The sequence below is a fragment of the Petaurus breviceps genome, unplaced genomic scaffold, assembly GCF_028583685.1.
Source record: "Petaurus breviceps papuanus isolate PSGF00001 unplaced genomic scaffold, PetGlider_PUasm1.0 350, whole genome shotgun sequence".
Lineage (NCBI taxonomy): Eukaryota > Metazoa > Chordata > Mammalia > Diprotodontia > Petauridae > Petaurus > Petaurus breviceps.
The window spans coordinates 1532616-1552602 of record NW_027186199.1 but is presented as its reverse complement, the minus strand read 5'-3'; the positions used below and the strand labels follow the sequence as shown (position 1 = coordinate 1552602).

Genomic DNA, 19987 nt, shown 5'->3' with positions numbered 1-19987 from the left:
TGCAGGGATAAGGTGTGTCTGGCCTGCAGCCCCTCCCACTACCCGCCCCTTTAACTCCTACAGCCTCGAAGCTCCCGATAGGCTCCCTGGGGACCCAAGCAGAAACAGGAGCGTCCCCAGACTCGGGGCCTCACGACAGTCATAGATACCCAGAGAACAGGGGTCCCAAGGTGGCAAGAAGGGTCCCTGTGGCTCGGAGAGGAGGCTGCCCCACCCGTCGCCTCTCCCCACTCTGTCCCTGGGCACCCACCTACACAGCAGAGCTGCTGGTACAGGTAGCCTTTCCTGTCCCGCTCCGAGCCACCGTCCAGCCAGCAAGACCGATCCAGCAGGATCTCTCTTTGGAAGGTGTAGGAGGCCGAGACAGTAGTAGCCCCTGGTACCTGGGCTCCGGCCATGGCTTGGAAAGGCCCCCTGAGGCTCCCTCCCTCCCGGGGCTCAGTTATGCCAGGGAGCCAGGCTCAGAGGTCGATAGGGTGGGTAGCGCCTTCCCCAGCTGCGTGTGGGGAGACAGCCCTGTTCCTGCTCACCACATCCTCCTCCTCCTTCCCTCCCTCCCTCCTCTCATTGCCCCGCCCTCGAGTCAGGCAACCAGGCAAACTGCCCGGACCAGAAGAGCCAGGCCCTGCTGCTCCAGCCTTTGGCCATTGCTAGCCCTGCCCCGTCCTGCCCAGCCCTACTCCGCACACGGGGGTGGAAAAGAAGGGTCCACAGTTAAGCCAATCCAACTCAGGGCACCTACGGCTGCATCCCTCCCCTCCTCCCAAGGGCAATCTCACCACATCAAAGCTGGGAAGTAAGAGTGGGGCAGCCTGCCTCACCCAGCCTGGTGAGAGATGGGTGGGGAAGGGTGAAGTGGTAGCTCCCTCTGGTCTACCCCACTGAAGGGAGGGGGAAGGGAAAGTTGGAGCCCTCCTGTTCCACCTTAGATCAAGCCTTCTGATTCTCATCCCATGGACAAGCTATGGATGAGGGAAATACAGAGGCCTCCTCTTCCCAGCACATAAGAGCTGGCCCACTAGGGTGGGCAAGCTGCCCACACCCCACATGAGGCCCACACATCCCTGATGGTGACCACACCCACACCGTCAGGCGACAGGCTTCCCCAAGGAGGGTGAGAACAAAGCCTGATTCTGTGGGATTCCAAGTAGCAGCTGGCTCCCGGGCCTGAGAACTCAGCACTCAACTGGATCCTAGGGCTTCTTCGGAAGAGGGGAGTCCCCGGGGGATTGGGGGGGGGGGGGAATTGCAGACACAGCCCGCCCACATGGCCTGGGAAATTCCCTGGGACATCAGACAATGCAGAGGGGCAGTATTGTTAGACACTGGCTGAAGCCAGGATCTGTGGCTGACCGCCAGGTCCCAGACACACTCCCGGGCTGACCAGTCCCTCAGAGCTCTCTCTTAGACTGATGAATAACTACCCCAGGGCTCTCCCAAGGGCAGGTAGGAATAATGAGCCCTGAGGTATACCTTAGACTCTCCCACTTCAGTCAGGTACTACCATCCCATACATGGACAATATTAGAGAGAGAGGGAGTGGGGCAGCAAGTGACAACTGTAGCTGCTTCTCTGTCGTGAAGTCTACTAAAGACAGAACAGAGGCCCCTGAGGTTGGAAAAGAGAGGGAAGACATGGGGTAGGCTGAGCAGGAAGGAGAGAGTTAACAGCAGTCCAATGCCCACACAGATTTCAGGGAAACCACAAGACAGAAGAGGGGGAGATGGGCTTAGCAAGAGAGTACAGGGCGTGGCAGGAGAATCAGACCAACAGGGGAGAGAGGGAAGGGGGGAGCAAAAGACACAGCCAAACCAAATGCAGGGAGAGGGACCACCAAAGAGGAAGGAAAGTTAGGGTGGGGCAGGGGAGACGTCTGAGAAGAGAAGCCAGGCTAGAGAGAGAGTTAGGTTGGATGGGCATGCTTGGCGCTTTTTTTTTTTTAACCAAAGTTCAAAATTCTACAGGAAAAAACAAAAACCGAATTCAAATGACCACATGCCAATGGAGACTCATCAAAAAGCCAGTCCCAAGGCAAAGAGCTGAGTCACAATGCAGTCACAGTGCCCTTTCCCAAGGCTTCCCAAAGGGTCTAGGTGACCACACCCAACAAGCCCCTAGACCTGGAGATGAAGGAACTAGGATGGGGAAAATAGCACAACTTTGTTTTCGCTAACCTCTAACTGAAATTTAGCATTTCCTTCAATTATGAATTTTTAAAAAATCATCCTGAGGAGTAAACAAGCTGAAGCAGATGCACAAGAGTCCAATTCACACACACACACACACACACACACACACACACACACACACACACACAGGATCAAGAAACCCGTGCCCTAGTTTGACAGCCACACCCATTCAGGGAGCCCCAACTCCCCAACTGAGGGTATCTCTTTCCTCCACAGGGATGCTTCCCCAGTCCAGCTCACCAAGGTCCATTGTTCTAGGAGGACCCATACATGAATTTAGGGAATTGACCACACCTACCCTCCCACCCAGAAAACCCCACCAGGTGGCAGCATGGAGCCCTCTTGGGGTCCCCCAGATTTCTAGGGTGAGCTGGAAGAAGATAGTGTACCAATCAGGCATAGACAAGTCCTCATCCAACCATCCTTGCTCATGATTCTCCCAGGCTTTTTTTTTTGGTCCCATGTCTCCTAGCAACCCTGACCTCCACTGGTCTTTGTCATCACTAGCCAGAGCTCTCCCTGCACCCAAATGAGTGAGCACCATCTTCTGCCCTGACCAAGAGCTTTGTCCAGGCTCTTCTGATGCCCATAAAGCTTTGTTAAACAGGAGGCAATCTGGGAGAAGTCTGGCTTTCCTAAGTCTATATCCTACCCTTCATGTGGTAGCCTTGACCCAGGATTTTGCTTGAGAAGCAGAAGACAGGCTGAGGAGGGCAGGGACAGACCTTCTCTCCCCGAACAGTAGGACATGGGGCCATCCCTGCCAAAGAGGCAGTAGCTGGCCAACAGGCAAAGGAAGGTGGCCAAGGTGGGAAGAGAAGGGTGTGGTCAGATTTAATCCCTGATTCAAGAAGCAATACTCCCTGGGCTTGGGCTGGAGAATGGCCTCCGGAAGCCCCCTTCACTGACCCAAATCAAAATGGGCCTGTCCTCTCTTCAGTTCCCTAGGGAAAGCCAACCAAAGCAGCTCTGCCATTCACCTCTAAAACTTGCCTAACTCCATCCTCTCTAACCAACCTCCTGTCCCACTCCCCCCCAACCCCCACCAGCCTAGTAAGGACATAGTGCCCATCTTCCAGTTCCATTCTTATAAAAGCTAAGGCCAATACCCAGAGCTGCACTGGATCCATCACCCCCCCCCTCCTTCATCTTCTCAAGGTTCAGTCTCTGCCCTTAACCCTAGAATCTGCCCAATTAGAGCAAGGATCCATCAATACCCCTTCCTGCTCCTCAAACTCTGGTAAAGGAAATTGTCTTGCTATCTGCCTTGGGACTTCAGGCTAAGAGGGGAGGCCCTTGGTTCTGTGGCTTTCTTTTCCTAACAAAGAGGCAATTTCAGATGGACAAGTCCCACCCTATCCCCATCCCTACTCCCAGGCAAATAAGGAGAAGGGTAGCTGAGAGTCAAGGCCCAATCTCTGTCAGAAAGGAGCTGGAGGTGGGGAGCTGTGGCAGGGCTCCAGATCAGGGACAGCACTGCCCTTTCTATTAGGACACACCTGTCCAGAGGAACCTGACACGCTGTTGCTGCTCAGCAGAGCTTATCCCATATTATAGATACTCAAATGCCCCATTCCTGGGAAGGCAGGGTCACATACTCCAGGAGGGCTTCAGAGTACAGAAAGAGGGTAGGATTCAAGGGTGGGGGGAGTTGGCGCTCTGAGGATGGGGGAGGGGGCTCCCTGCCGACATGGCTGCCCTATGGGACCAGGGTGACTTTGTGGAAAGATCAGGCAAAAGCCAGCTCAGCTGTTTGGGTACCACAAGCAGACATGGAGACGTGAGACCAGGCCAAGAAAGCAGCTGTGCCTGCCAATGAGGGGAGTGAAGGAGGCCTAGCTGAGCTGATGAAGGAGCTGACCGTGATGCCAGGCAGAAGGCCCTGACAAAGAAAAGTAGACACAGCAGCTCAGCTGAGCTCGGCCACCTCCCAGCTCAGTAGAGCCAGAGGGCCGGTTTTCTGCTCATCATTGCTCCCTGAATACCTGGGACAGCACCTCTAGCCAACCTTACCACTAGGTCCAACTCCGGCCATTGTCAAGTACAGACAAGGGCCTCAGCCCTGAGTCATTGCCCTTAGTGGCAGAGCTGGCTGGGGCCAGTTGTTCTACTGTGAGGTCTGACATCTTACTCTCTGTGCATCAGTCCGCAGCTCTCAGGGACAGCAGCTGCCCTGGGCCCATAAGAAGGAGGCTTCAGAATAGGCCCTCCCATACCCAGCCTGCTGTCTGCATTTATTTACCTGACCTGGCACCAGACCTAACTCATCTTATTTCCCTATTTAAACAGAACTAGTCCTCCCACTTTCAGCCCCAGGCTCTGTTCGATCTATGCTCTGGGCAGCTCCAAGGCCCCTACTGTGCAACTTCCAGGAAGGAAAACAACAAAAGACTCAGATTTGGACAGTCAGCCCCCACCCAAATCACCTTCCCAACCCCAATACAAAACCCAGCAAGCCAGAGAAGACAGCCCCATAGCACCAAGTCCAGAGGGTCTCCAAGTGGGCACCTGAGATCCTATAACCTATGGGCAGTATGCACATCCTGCCAGGATTCCCCAGACGCCTGCACTCTCACCTCTCAGGGAAAGGAGGGGTTAAGCTTCCCACACATGTGGTTGTGTTTAGCTTAGCTCAAGGCTGAGAAAGGGAGGGGAGGGAGGACAGAGGAAGGGAAAGTTGGACCGAAGAGAAGAGGGAGGGGTGCAGTCTGCCCTCACCAATGAAGATTCTGCCCCCAAACCCCAGGCCCGCCTCCCAGCACCCGCCCCACTGCTGTCGATCTCTGCTGCCAGCAGCCCTAGTGGCAGCAGAGGCAGCGGCTCTTACCTTGGGTGTCCTGTGCCTCCCGGCACCACCTTCGCCAGTGCCACACAGCCACCAAGGTGACAATGTGCCCCACCACAACCAGGGAGGGGAAGAGATTACCAGAGGGGTCCATGGAGCCTCTGGGTGGAAAGTAGGCAGCCCCTGAGGGCTAAGCCTAGGCAGGCAATGCCGGTGCTAGCTGGAGCCTATGCCTGGGGCTGGTGCAGAGAGGCTGGGCAAAAGACGGCCCCCTCCCTGCTCGGAAAGGAGGGAGGGAGAGGGAGGGAGGGAAGGAGCCAGCTGATTGAAGCCAGCAAGCAGGGAGGAAGTTCCTCCTCAACTTGCCAGACCCAGCCCCTTCTGCCCCCAGGAGCAGCCTGCAATGCAGATGGAGGTGCTGCCCACTGGGCTCTCCTGCCCCTGCCCCCCCCCTCCTCAGCTGCCCCAAAGAAGAAAAGGGGAAGCCCCTGGGACTTTCTAGGGGATTCAGGGTATAGAACAACCAGCCCTTTCTCTCCCTCCCTCCCTCTCTCAGCTCCTCTCTGCTTCAGCTCAGTCTGGGCTCAGATGTCCCTCTGGCAGATACAGGGTGGACTCAAGGTTAGCCTTGGTCTTAACTCCTGCCTGCCCAGAGACACACCCTGTGGGGGACGGCCTGTTCCTGCTCTGGCTTCAGCCTCACAGTCCCCTGTGTCTGTAGACACAGCACCCTCTCCTCCCCCTGCCACCCCCACACAGAGCTCTGAGACTAGGCCAGAGCACAGAGAGTCCCAGTGCCTAGACATCCTATAGCGTTCAAGCCAGAAGGAGCCTGGGGGGTTATCTAGTCCAACCTCCTCATTTAATAGAAGGGAAAACAGATCTAGATAGGGAGAGGGACTAGCCCAAGGTCACACAGCTAATAAGTGGCAAAGCTGGGACTGGAACTTAGCTCTGTGCTATCCTTATAGGATCAAAGGACTTGGGTCTGGAAGGGGCTTCCTTGAGGGTCATTGAATCCAAGCCCCTTATTTTATAGATGAGGTAAATGAGTCCCAGAGAAGAGATTTGCCTGAGGCCACAAAGTCAGGATTCAAACACAGGTTCTTTACACAATATCCTTGGGTCCTATCATACCACAAAACCAGCTGAGGAGAAAGGATGTGTGTATGTGGAGGAGGATGCAGATATTTCTTCGTCTCCGAATCAAAACCCAGACCACCTGAAGCTACTTCCTCAGAGGAAGTATCTCAGAACCCCTGGCCCTTACTTTCCATGGGAAGTGGGAACCAACTGGGATGAGAAAAGGCAGCTATGAAAGCAACCAGGCCACACCAGGGCCTCGCATCACCCCACCAATGAACAGCCCCCCTTCCCCTCCAACCACCCCCAGAGAGTTCCCTCAAGTGCCAGTCATCAAGACTTTGCTGGACAGCAGCCTAGAATCTGCCAACAGCCTCAGGGTCAACCCAACCCACTGCATCTAGGATCTAAGGCCAGCCTTTCCCCCTTCCCTCCCCTTCCCCCACCCAGGCAGCCCCCACCTGCTGCTAACCAGGAGAGGATTAGAAGACAGAGGTTTATTTCTCTCCCTCTTTGCCCTTGTAGAGAACCCAGATCTAGATCAAGACCCAACAAGCCCCATCTGACAGGGCCAAAGCAGGAGAGGGGCCAGGCAGGGGCTAGCTACACAGAGCTTCCAGGGAACAAAGAAGAAGCCTGGTCCTGGCCATCCAGGATGTCAGACTTCCCCTAGAGCAGCAGGCCAGGCTTTTTATACAACCTTCGTCCTTGGGGTGAAAATAGCCAAGTCAACTTTTAAGAATGTCCCTTTCCAATCCAAAGCGAAGGCAGGAGACAGCCGCTCCCTTTGCCTCCTTCCCAACCCCCCCCCACCCCATCCACCATCACTGCCACCGCCTCTCCCCAAAGGCCTCAGCCCCCTCCAGCTCGGCCCCACCTACCCGGCACAATCTTCATTGGGGATCACTAAGTTCGAGGGGACAGCAACAGGCCAGGGAAGTCCCTACACCCCACACCCCACCAAGCAGGAGAGAGCCGAGGAGCAGCGACAGGGCTGAAGGCACAGAGCCGTTCAGGAGAGTTCAAACGGTTCCAGTGAAATGTCAGCACCACCTTCCCTTGAGTCCATTGGGGAGGGGGGGAGGGGGGTATTTGCAAGATATAAATATCAGACGGAGAGAGGAGAGCCTGCCACATCTACACCACCGTCATGCCTCCCAAGTTAGAACATGACAGGGTCCCTGGGGCAGCGAGGGCACTAAGCCCCTCGGACACTCCCCCAACACTGGCAGCCAGGGACAGAGGAGATGGGGGAGGAGGATGGTGGCTCTGGGCCACACACCCACCGCCTCTCCCCCCAGGGGCCACTCCCACCCATTTCTACAGTTAAGTCCAAGATTTCTAGAGTTTCTGCAGCCCTCTCTCCCCCAAAGCTCAGAGTACACTTTTATCCTCACTCCCTTTCCCCCACAAGATATGAGGATGGCAGCAGGTAATCTCTCCAATGTACAGATAGAAAAACTGAGGCTGACAGAATACATGGTTTCCCTAAGATCTTGCAGCAAGTCAGGGTCAGAGAGGAACTCAATCCCAGGCAGATAGAAAACAGCCCCTGCTCCTGGGCAGAACCACCTCAAACCTCTCTCTCCTTCCTCGAGAGTTCACAAGGTGAGTTCACAGAAAGCTATTTGTTTGAAAGATAAGATCCCAAACTTAGAACGAAGGGGCCTTAGAGGAGGGGTACAAACCCCTAATTTTACATATGAGGAAACTAAAGCCCAGAAAGGGTCAAGGACTTGCCTAACATCACACCAGCAGTAAATGGCAGAGTTTAGATTCTAACCCAGGCCTTCTGACTCCAGACTAAGTGATCTCCCCACAGTTCTAGGATATCTCCTAGCAGGTTTCAAAAGTACTGTACTAGGTGGTCCAGTGGATAGAGCACTGGCCCTGGAGTCAGGAGGACCTGAATTCAAATATGACCTGACACTTGACACTAGCTATGTGGCCCTGGACAAGTCATTTTAACCAGATTGCCTCCCCCACCCCCACCGGGTGCTAAGCTGAACAATACTACTTATTAGCTCTATGACCTGAAACAAATTTACTTTCTTTTTTCTGAGCCAGTTTCCTTAAGAGGGAAATACTACCACCCACCCAACCAACGTCACAGGATTAGTGAGACAGGATCCAACAATCTGTTGGTGGACAAAGTGCTCTGTGACCCATGAATGGCTCTCTACATACAGAGGAGGAGAGAGAGGAGGCAGATCCCCTCACGATGAGAAAGCACAAGAACATGGAGTTTCTGTGGACTTGCACCCCTCTACCCCCAGGGTTCAGAGAACACCCAGATTGCACCATAGTAAAGGGACGATCAGAGGCAAAGTGCAGCCTACCCTATTCCCAATCCCTCCCCCCATCCCAGTCTAGCTCTCTCTGCCCCACCTGCCAGGGAGCAGAATTCTTAGCCTTCCCTACCCCCAAGGACAGGGCTGTCATAAGCCATTCACTTCTGATCTTCCTAAAGGAATCTTTTTTTTATTTATTTTATTTTTAATTCTTGGAATAAAACAAGTATTTCCATAACACAGTATAATAGAAAAGACAATTGCACATGAAACTGCAAATCTATTAGTTCAACTTGCTTTTCCTTTTAAATAAATAAATTTATCGTATACATTTCTTTTTTTTTCTCCCTCCCCGTCCTATCATTAGACACACACAGAATTATTCTATACACTCTATATATACATACTTCTATTTCTCTGGATGCAAATTAATAAACAGCCAGGAAAGGCAGGAGGGAGGCATTCAGGGAAAAGTGCTAAGAAACAGAGGGGGCTTGGCATAGGAACTGGGACTGAGCCTTTGATTTCACTGAAATAGGGAAGCCTCAGGTCAGCACCTTCTCTGTAACTTAACTCTTAGCAAGCTGCCTGGAATACTGAAAAAAATAAATGAATCACCCTGGAGAGGCTCCCCAAGCAATGCGTACACTCATTTTTGCTGTAAGAGGCAGCTATTTGCTTTCCCCCATTCTCCTCAAGCCCTGTCCAGATCTTTTGAAGACACAGGGTGCATATGGAATTCCATCCATGGCTTGGCATGGAGATGGCAAGGGGAGGGTCTTCGCTCAGCTGCCAAAGCCCAGACAATTAAAAAAAAAAAAGCTGACCTTTCTAGATAATGCTTTACCTACCTAACTCATCTCACAACAGCCCGGGGATATAGGTACTATTATGATCATCCCACAGGAAACGGAAACTTGGAAGGTTTAAGTAACTTGCTCATGGTCACTCAATTCTGAATGGCTGCCAGAAAGGATCAATTTTAGAATAAGAAATTCTATTTCCCAGCAGTAAGGAGTCAGCAGAATAAGCCATATACATTATGATGGGAAATGACTTCCAAAAGCATGGAAGCTACAGAAAACCTCATCCAGAATACCATCATATGAAGGCAAAAAAAATGGATTAAAAACCATTTATCAAGCACTTAGTTAGTAAAGTACTAACCTTACCCATGCAAAGTCCTTAGGTATAGAAATACAAAAAGCAAGCAAAAAGTTTGCCCTCAAAGAGATTGCATTCTGATAGTTTAAAACAAGATATATGGGGGAAAGGGGCAAGGAAAGATCCAAGAGTGGAAGCTGAATTTTTCTCTAGGAAGTCACAGGAATGGTAAGTGCTGTCATAAGACTGATCTGAAGCTAGGATGGGGTGGTGGAGTGAAAAGGGCTGTTCCGTCACTTTTATTTGTCCCCCACCCTCCTCCTGACTCACTGCCTAGATGGGTTTCTCAGAATAAATAATCTTCTCTGCTCTGGGAAATTATAACAAATAAAATTATAATTCTTTCCTCCCCTCCCCTCCAGGTCTGAGCCCCTAATCAGAGACTGTCATCTACAAACATTGACATTTTAAATCTTTCTCTTTTCTCTTAGGACAGCTCCCTTCAATCCCCTCCTCCCAACTATTTTCCCTAATAAAGGCACCCAAACAAACATTCCCCAAGGTTAACACAGTTTAACAAATGTTCAAAACTAAGAAAGGCAACCTAACTCTTAAGCAGCAGGCTGATTTAGGTTCTCATGGGGAGGCCAAGGAGGGAAAGGACACACAAAACTACCACCCTGGAGGGGTAGGAGGATGAGGGGACCAGGTGGGGAAGTCAGGTGGGGAGGCAGCATCGAACACAGCATCCATCCAGGTGTCTCAAGCTTGATGAGTCACACAGCCTAGATCCAAGGGTCCTGAAGTCCCTCCTGGAGGCTGCCACTAAGACATCCACTAGAAAGTAAGCTCCTCGAGGGTAAGGATTTTTCCTCCTTTAGTCTTTGCATTACCAGCTCCTAGAATAGTGCCTTGGCAATTTTTTTTTAGCAAACCTATGATTTCAGATCCTGTGAATTCATTGGTGTAGCCCTATCTTGATACAGGCCAACATGTTTTCTGAAACTTATAGTCCTGGTGAGTTGCCAAGGGTCCTGAGAAGTTAAGTGATTTGCCCAGGGTTAGATGCAGAGCCAGTGTGTGTTAGACACAAGACTTGAATGAAGGTCTTCCTAACTCTCAGGTCAGCTCTCTCCCCACCGTGCCATATGCCACCCTGGCATATAATATGCACTTAATAATAGTTTGTCATTTGGGAATCAATTGAAGAATTCCTCTTTACCTTTGAGGTGGCCTCTAAAGCGTCTCCAGTGGAGAGTCCTGGTTGGGCCAGAAAGACTCCAGAGTCATCTTTTGCTTTTATAATGTTCTCTCAGAGTCTTTGACTTCTTTCCCTTATTACGATGTCAGAGGGCACCTCGACCTAATTGTCATTCTGCATGGGTTTGGAAGGTTGTGGACTCAGGACCCTAAAACCTGAAATCAGCAAGCATCTACTTCATCAGAAGGAGAGACAGTCTTCTCCTCCCCCCACACTCCATGCGGATACCTTGGCCTACAATGTTTCCATAATTTCAAGCAACTCTGCCCACTGAGGGGAGGGAATGTGATGAGAAGAGAGACCTACATGTGTCCCTACCCACTCAACAGAGAAAGATGTTCCCAACAACCTCCTGTTGTCCACAAGTGGCAAAGGCCAGGAAATGTGCTCAGGGCCAGCAATCAGCTCGGATCTCATCTGAAGCCAGGGCCAAACATCCCTTCCCAGTCAGAGGCAGCCTATGCCAAGGAAGCTGCTACTGAGGACTCTGCTCAGTCTGGTGAAGAAGACATCTGCAGCGGGCCATGGTAGGCACGAGCAATCAGAGAGACCTAAAAGGGAAGGGTCTGGTGGCCCTTTAAGATCCTTCCATAGGGACCTCCCAGAAAGCAGCTCCCAGAGATTCGGGGGAGATAGGGCCCAGCCCAGGAAAGCCAGGCATGGGGACACAAAGAGCGAAGGACCAGGAATAAGCATAAATTATCTAGTGGGTGCAGAGAGAACCAGAGGATACAGATTTCCTCTGCCCTCTCACCCCCATCATGTGCTCAGGACGAGTCTAGGGAGAGCTGCTGACTCAACTGGGAGTCGTGAGAAAGCCTCCAGGAAATTCCAGGTACTGTCCTGCCAAGAGCATGGATGATACTGTACCATGTGCAGTCTGGCGTGGATCCTGGCTGCTGCTCTCTGGAGCCCCTGACCCAAGGCCACAAGACCCAGATCGGAGAGAATCGATAGAACCCATGTGGTATAATCACTGTAGAGGGAAAGGCAGCACATGGAGGACAGAGGACCCAGCTCCATAAGAAGCTTTCCTACAAAGGGACCTCACCACCATCACCACCAAACACATGCACACACAGTATCATGGAAACAATGAAAGTCCTGTAGGGAAACAGCCTTGCCCCTTCCCCTTGGCATGCTGCTATTCAGAGTTTCATTAGCATGGGGCAAAGGCAAAAAACCCCAGGCTGCCCCACCCTACTTTTCCCACTCCTAAAGCCAGCAGCACCCCCTCCCCCTCCATCCTGCCCACCAAATTCTTTCCCCTGCTATATTCATATTCAGGGACTTCTCTGGGATATAGCAAAGGCACGCACTGTTCCTGGGGCCAGACTTAATGGCTCCCCTTGACCCTCACATTCCCAAGAGGGGGAGATGCGCATCGGGACACGTCATGGCCCAACTATGCTAGCCACCCAACCTTCCAGAAAGGGAGACTGAGACCCCAGAGGAAACTCCTGCATATCGGGCGTTCCTAGGTTCTCTCCCAGATGTAGTGGCCCTGGCACCCAGGCAGGCCCACACACGTGCACAGCCAGGGTCTGGATCCTCAAGCACCGTCACATACCTTGGCCTCGCTGGATTAGTTCTTCCATGCAATACATCTCCATGGCCCTCAAGTCCCAGGCCAGGAGCAAGCAGAGAAGTGAGTGGCTCAGAATGAACTGACAGGCAGAGGAGGGGAAGAGCAGGAAGAAGGGCGGGAGGGAGGGAGGGAAGCCAGCCACAGGCTGTGAGTGAGCAGGGAGCTGGGAGCGGGGAGCGGGGAGCGGCTCCTCCTCACAGCCCTCGCTGCCACCCAGCTCAGCCCCTCTTTAGTCACACAAGACCAGAGACAAGACGAGTCAGACTAGCCCCAGCAACTTCTGGCCTAAAGGCCTCTTCCTCCCTCTCCCTCCCTCCTGCCTGCCTGCCTGCCCTACCACAAAGAATAGGCACCAGTCCTCCCCACACCCATGGGACAGCCCTAGCCCTAATCCTGCCCCAATCCTACAGGTGCCTCAAAGCTCAGCCCCTTCACGTTCCCCACAGGGTCTGTCCCCTCATCTCCAAAGCCTTGTCTTCTACCCTCTTCCATTTTCTCACCTAGGTGGTGTAGTGGTTAGAGCTCTAGGCCTGGAGTCAGGAAGACCTGAGTTCAAATCCTGCCTTAAACACTCGATACTTACTAGCTGTGTGACCCTGGACAAGTCACAACCCCCACGGCCTCACAAAAACAACAACAAACAAACAAAAAGAAAACAAATCACAGCATCCAACTCCCCTGTTTGTTGTGAGGATCAGATGAGATAATATTTGTTACCTGGCCCATAGTAGGCACTTAATAAATGCCCTTTCCCTACACCCTTCCTTAGAACATCAGCTGGAAGGCCAGCTGGCCTCAATGCAAATGGCTATAAGCAGTGGTTCACCTCAACTGGTCCCTGGCATTATCAAGCCACTCCCATCTCACCATACCCATGTCCTGACCTCTCCAGTAACCCCAGAAACTATATAACCACCCTAACTTCTCCCATATCACACAGCCATGGTCCAGCCTCTGTGGTGAAACTACCTTTCTCTTCTTGAAAATGAAAACTGTCTATTAGTAAATGGGCAAGGTATTTGAATTCTGGAAAACTGCAGGGCAGTATGGTCACCACTCCCCTGGAAGCATCAGCTAAAGAGCCCAAGGAAGTGAGCTTGGCAAGCCAAGATGTTCCTTACACAGATCGGGCAGGTATCACTGGGCACTCTGGTTCAGATGCCTTCTCAGGCTAGGGATTTGGTGGAAGGTGTATGAGAGGACACCAGGTCTCTAAGCAGAAAAGGGAGGGCCTGATCTTGAACTTTGCAAAGAGCCACGTCTGAAGTGTTTGGGGGAGACAATGGGGGAAGATATGCCATAGCCTTGGGGGCGGGGCTTGTTTCGGCTAAAGGAACCAGCACTTCAACTAAAGCCAAGAACCAGTCCAGTCTTACTCACAGCTCTAGGGGAAGTGTGCCCAAGATGCAGTGACAGCCATAGATAGGCCAAGGCAAGAAGTAAGCACCCTAGACTGGGCTTAAGGCTAGATTATATGGTGTTAACTGAAGATCCCCATTTCTGCCTCACTTCCCAGTGCAGGGATCCCAGGAAAGGACTGCGGGTAGGGGGTGACCAGACAGAAAGGGGGGAGCTACATGGGGAGGATGGAGAGAGGAGACATGTGGGGAGGAAGATGGAGAGGGGGAATTATGTGGGGAGGGAGAGGGGAGATACAGAGGAGAGGGGAGACATGTGGGGAGGAGGATGGAAAGGGGGAGATATGTGGGGAGGGAGAGGGGAGATATGTGGGAGAGGGAGATGGAGAAGGGGAGATATGTGGGCAGTCAGAGATAGGAGAGTAGGAAATTCAGATGGAAGCCAAGACCACAGAACAGCAAGGGGGCTGCAGGGCAGGTCCTCCCCTGAAAAAGCAGATGTCTGCAGGGAGCCAGGAACAGTAGGGTGGGGCCATCAAAGAGAGCCAGGAGGCTGGGGTCCTGGGCTGACTAAGCCTGGAGCTACAGCCCCATCTGCCCTGTTTCCTGTTGGAAACTCTGAGCTGACAGAATGCTCAAGTGGCAGCCACAGGGCTGAGTCACCAGCAGTGCTTGGGGCGAAGCTGAGGGGCAGAAGGGGGGTGGACCTCATCACTGAGGCAGGAGAGCAAAGCTGTCCTTGGGGTCCAGGCTGGCCAACCCCAATTCCACTCTCCAGGGCCAGTGTTGCCCAAGAGAAGCCTGGAAGGCTCGGGGAAGGGGGAGGAAACAGAGAATGGGGAGAAGCAGGAAGGAGAAGAAAGGAAAGAAATGGGAGAGGGAGGAGTTACAGGATCACCACATCTACAACCACAAAAGGGGGGAGCAAGGAAATCCAGGTATTTCACTGATCACTGTGAGCAGGCTCCAGAGGAACCCAGGAACTGGACTGTACAGACTGTCCTGCCGTCAGGGACAGAGAAGGGAGGAAGAAGAAGAGAAGCAGATGGAATAAGGTAGAGGAGAGAAGCCCAGGCATCCTGGCTGAGGGGGGATCCCCAAATCCCCGGGCTGCCACAAAATTCCAAGAAGCAAACAAGGATAATATTTGTAGAGTGCCTGGCATATAGTAGGTGCTTCACAGAGGTTTATTTCCTTCCTCCCAAAGGGGCCATAACTGTGGCCAAACAGAAAGATGGAAAGAAGATCTGGCAGCCTGCCTCAATGGGCCCTATGTCAAGCATCTGTGGGTCTGTGAAGTGTTTTGCAAACATCATCTCACAGAATCTTCCTTGCTACCCCAACCCTTTCAGGGAAATACTGCAGGTCACTGTTATCCCCATTTTAAGGATGAAAAAACTGAAGCTCAAAGGGGTTAAAGGATTTTCCCCTAGCTAGTGTCAGAGGCGGGAGTGTCTTCTGATCCCCAAAATCCAGAGCTCTTTAAACTATACCACACTGCCTCCAGGAATACCATCAGGAATACCTGGTCTCCTGCTCCCAATTACAGTATCACAGTTCTAAGACTAGAAAGGACCTTCAATAGCTACTAGCTAATAACAGCTGACATTTATATAGCACTTTAAGGTTTGCAAATTGCTTTACAAATATTATCTTATTTTTGTGCTTGTTAACAACGCTGGGAGATAGGTGCTATTATCGCTCTCATTTTACAGATGAGGAAAATTAAGGCACACAGAAGTAAAGTGACTTGCCCAGGGTCACCTAGTTAGTAAATGTCTGAGGTTAGACTTGAACTCAGGACTTCCTAACTCCAACTGCACTTCACATGCTGGAGGTCTTTAGCATAACACTCTCCCCACCCATCCCCCAAACATGAAGTTAAGTGACTTGCCAAAGGTCACAAAGTATCACAAGTCACAAGTAATATGTGAGATTTTAACCCAGGTCCTCTGGGTTTCTCTTAGCACTGTACCATGATGACACAACTTCCATCCTACCAAATCATCCAATGCAGTTCCCAGAACAGTGCCATTCATCTCCAGCCACAGGCTTTTCACCATCCTGTTCTGTCAGGGACCCACCTTTCATATAACCCTCTTTCTCTCCAGAGCAACCCCTTGGGTAGATGTAGGAACCCTCTGGCCTCTTGGACTCATTCCTGGGGGTGACAACCAGGATGGTGAATGAACTGAAAATTAGGCTCAAGATACAAGGACAGATTGAAGGAGCTGGGAAGGTCTAAGCTAAGGAAAAGAATACTTAGAGGTGGTAAGCGGGGTGGGCATGATAGCTTTCTTCAAGTATTTTGAGGGCTGTGGAGTAGAAGAGTGATTAGGCTCATTCTGCTTTATCTCAGAGAGTAAGGCTAAGAACAATGGGTGGGAAATCACAGAAAAGTAATTTAGGCTTTTTTTGGGGAGGGGGAGGGGATAGGAATAGGGTCAGGGATAGGGAAGAGAATCCAGACCTTATGATTTCATCTGTATAAGGAAAACTTCTGGTGAGGAAACTCCCTCTGCCAATGAAGACTGGCAATTTACAAAGATTCTGTAGTCAGAAGTTAAATGGCCTGCCCAGGGTCACACTGCTACCATGTATTACAGGTGGCACCAGAACACAAGTCTTCCCTGTACATCTTTCTCTATATACTGCACCATGCTTCCTCTCTGTAAAACTACATCAAGATTTAGGTTTGACACAAGGGACAGCTTCCTAAAAATATGTCCCCAAGTAGACCGGCTGCCTTGGGAGGTAGGAAGCATATCTCCCCCCCTCCAAGCCCTCCCCATCATCTCCCAGACCACTTCTAACTTCCTATTCCCCTCATTGAAGCTCCCTAATCTGAAGAGGTGGTAGTAGAGGGGTGGGGGAGCAAGGTAGGGTCACTGGAGGCAGTAACCCATCGACCCAATCAGAGCTCAGAACCAGAAAGAGGCGGGGAGAAGGCTAGCCCTAGACAGCCTGCCCATTGGCCAGGTCAGAGCAGAAGGGAGAGGAGAGAGAAGAGGGGTGATGAGAGGTGGGCAGAGAAAGGGGGGTGAGCAGAGAAGAGATGAGCAGGACCAGAGTTTTAGAGCTGGAAGGGAATCTGGAGGTCATCCAGCCCAAACTCCTCGTGTTACAGTGGGGGAAACTGAGTCCTGCAGAGAGAAGGTAATTCTCCCAAGGTCACAGAGGTGGTAAGCAGCAGGTGTGGGAATTCGATTCCACACCTTCTAGCCCCAGATCCAGCAGGCTTCCCACTCTGCTACACTGGACACTGCAAGGAGGGAGCTGGGTGGGAGGAGAAGGCAAGGGGAAGGCAGAGAAGGTAGCTGGGGGAAAGAAACAGAACTGACAAAGCTCTTTCCTGTGGATAACTCTTTGAGGTAAGTAATACAGGTATTATTATCCCCATTTTATAGATGAGGAAACTGAGGCCTAATGAGATGGAGGAAATGACTCAGAGTGCCCCAGTTGGTAAGTGTGGGCGCCAGGGTACCAACCAACGTTCCTGACTCCAAGTCCAGCCCTGCTCCTCTCCTTTCCCTGGGCCCTCCTCCCCATGAGCCAGCAGGCAGGCCTCCCAGGGGCCCCCAAGCCTGGATCTATGGTGAGCTGGAGCAGAGGAGACCCCAGCTCTCTAGCTCCAAGCACCCTCCTGAGCCTGGTCCCCAGGGAATAAGGCTGAGGCTGGGGAGGAGCAGGGCCCTAGGCTGAGATTAGCACTAGGAGAGGGGCGGAGCCAGCTAGGAGCAGCTGTCCATGCCTGTCCAGGGCCCTAAGAAGCATGTCTGCCTCCAGCACCCCCAATACTCAGGCCCTGAACCAGGCCTCCTGCAACTCAACCTCAGTGCCCAGGGCTCTGCCCACTGAGGACAGAGGAGGAGAGGGAAGGATACCACCAGGCCTGCCCCTGTCCCACCTCATGCCAACAAGGAACCCCGGACAATTGGGCCTCAGGATCCAGCCAAGAGAGAGAGGGTGACACCTGCTGGTCTCTTTGAGCTCCCCCCCAACCCAAGAACAGTGAGAGACATCCCCAAGGCCTGCTATAGGATCCCTCAAGCTCCATAGGATCCCAGCCATCCCACCCCCAATTCCCTCTCAGACAGTGGGGATGCTGACCTGGGGCAGGGGTGGGCTCCGGGGCAGTCCGTGCCAGGGTCCCCCGGGAAGTGGGCACCACCGATGGCTCAGGCACCTCCTCATCCTCCTTCCGGCGATAGGCCTGCCGCTCTTCCCGGGCACTGTCAGGCCTCTTGGGAGGGCAGCTCAGGGGTCCCTGAACCGTCTGCACCCGCGTGGGTGCCCGACGGGCAGGAGCCACCATGGCCACAGGACGGCGGACACGCTGCAGGGATGCAGGCACAATCTCGGGGGGAAGGTGCAGGTACTGGCGCAGGTGGGCAATGCCCTCATTGGTGAGGTACCAATAAAAGTGGCGCCAGGCAAAAGTCTCCCGCACCAGGCCTCGTGCCCTCAGTGAGCCCATGGCCCGAATGACCTGCAGGTTGGTGACCCCACCAGGCACATGGGGATGCAGGCTCTGAGGCCGCAGATCCTTCTTGGCCACCATCACACCTTCCCTGAAGAGCAGCTCATAAATGGCCCGGAGCTGGTCCAGGGGCATGAGCATGCCAGCCACCATGGTGAAGACGGGCAAATGGGGAACCCGGGAATCAGTGATCGGGGCCGGGCTGCAGGCGGAGCCCAGGGAGAAGAGGGAGGCAGCAGCAAGCTAGGAAGGCAGCTTCCTCTCCCCAGGGCCTGGCAGGCGGCTGACAAGCAGGCAGGCGGGGCACAGGAATGATCAGCAGGACAGCAGGGGAGCAGCCGGCCGGTAGGAGTGCAGCGGCAGAGGACTCCTCACTGAGACGGCAGGGAGGGACAGCACTTAGCACATGCCCCGCACTGAGCCCTGAGGATCTCCCTGGCCCAGCCTGGGCCCCGGGCCCCACCCCCTCAGCACTGCCTGCCAGGCAGTTCAGTCCCAGCCCCCTCTGACTCAGCAGCCAATGGGCCCGCTGCCCCTCCCGGCCAGACTGCCGCCACTGGGGTGGGGAGGGTGCTGTGGGGGTATAGGAAAGAGGAGGGGATGAAGGGGTTCAGCTCTCCCAATATGCCCCTTCTCTATCAGAAATTACTTCACTTTGGAAACACTTCCTTCAATGAGCTTAAGTGGGGGCCTTGAGGCAGGGGGGCCAGATGGAAATCATTGGTACAGAAGATGGGGGAGGCACCAACACAGGGGCTGGGAGGCCTGGGGGGCGGGGTGAGATGGGTGGGGGTAGTCTGTGCCTATTGGGTTGGGGCTGAATGAGCCGAAGATCTGAGGCCTAAAGGGTCCCGGGAGAATCAGACTAAGAGCTAAGTGAAGAACCTGGGAGGGGGCCATGGCTAGGCTGGGGAGGGGATGAGATGGAGCTCGGAGGAAGAAACATTAGTGCTGGAAAGTGGCAAAGAGGATTCCACTGCTCTGCGTCCCCCAATCCTTTGGGAAGGGAAGCGCTATCCCCAGAGCCTGAGAGGCCAGACCCAATGAATGAGCCTGGCTAGAAGGGCACCCACCCTCTTTGGTTTTCCTGGGGACTCTCTAGAGGGGCACCTGCCCCTACACCCAGGAAGCATTCCTGATTCAGGTCCAAATCCCCTCCCCTTAACCTTTTCCATGTCAGGCCAGATTAGGAGCAGCACTGAACACTTTGTTCCCCAAGGTGCCAAATAACTTCCACCTGGATCCTGGAGCCAGGATCAGCAGGCGCCTCGGGAGGCTGGGCAGGGCCACCAGTGTGACCCCCAGCAAGCAGAACTGGGCAGCCGGGCCCACAAGAAGAATCCATCTTTCCAGCTGCCATGAGGAAATCAAAGTCACCCTGAGGCTCAGTCTTGCTCTGCCCCGCCCACGTGGCTATACATTCCGGGGGGAGGGAGGGAAGAGAAGAACAGGCCCTGGATGGAGTGGGTGATGCTGAGCACATGCTTCTTCCTAGGGGTCTCTGCCTCAGATTCCCCTGTAGGCTGAAGTGAGTGAGGACAAGGGGAGAGTGGCACCGGAAGAGGGGCAAGGGAGTGGGTGGAGAGGAGGGGGGGTGGAAGGGAGGAGGGTGAGTGGAAGCAAGAAAGGAGAAGACAGGTGTGTGCGGCCAGTGGGGGAAGGGGGGCAGGAGGAGACAGGTTGGGAAATGGAGGGATGTGGGACAAAATGGAGATGAGGAGGTAAGGATAAATGGGAGATACAGAGCAAGTGAGATAGGTATAGAGAAGAAGAGGGAGGCAATAAGTGGAAGAAATAACTGAGGGAGACAGGTGTGTGCAGATAAGGTGTCCTCACCTCCAGTCAAAC

At 53.1% G+C, this 19987-nt stretch overlaps 1 protein-coding gene across 10 annotated transcripts in view; it reads right to left on the bottom strand.

The window, feature by feature from the left end:
• The window catches only part of PLEC (plectin), a 115235-nt gene that overhangs the window by 62089 nt on the left and 33159 nt on the right, over nucleotides 1-19987 (bottom strand). Inside the window, exon 1 of one of the 10 annotated variants that reach the window (XM_069097059.1) lies at nucleotides 17770-18605. The exons of 5 other annotated variants lie outside the window; for them this stretch is intronic. In XM_069097059.1, the coding sequence (XP_068953160.1) occupies nucleotides 17770-18292 (523 nt within the window). In that variant the 5' untranslated portion in view covers nucleotides 18293-18605. Of the gene's footprint in view, nucleotides 1-250; nucleotides 588-5016; nucleotides 5255-6938; nucleotides 7126-12283; nucleotides 12442-17769; nucleotides 18606-19987 lie in introns of those variants that run through there. 4 more of the 10 variants (XM_069097068.1, XM_069097069.1, XM_069097064.1 and 1 more) reach the window with 4 other exon arrangements.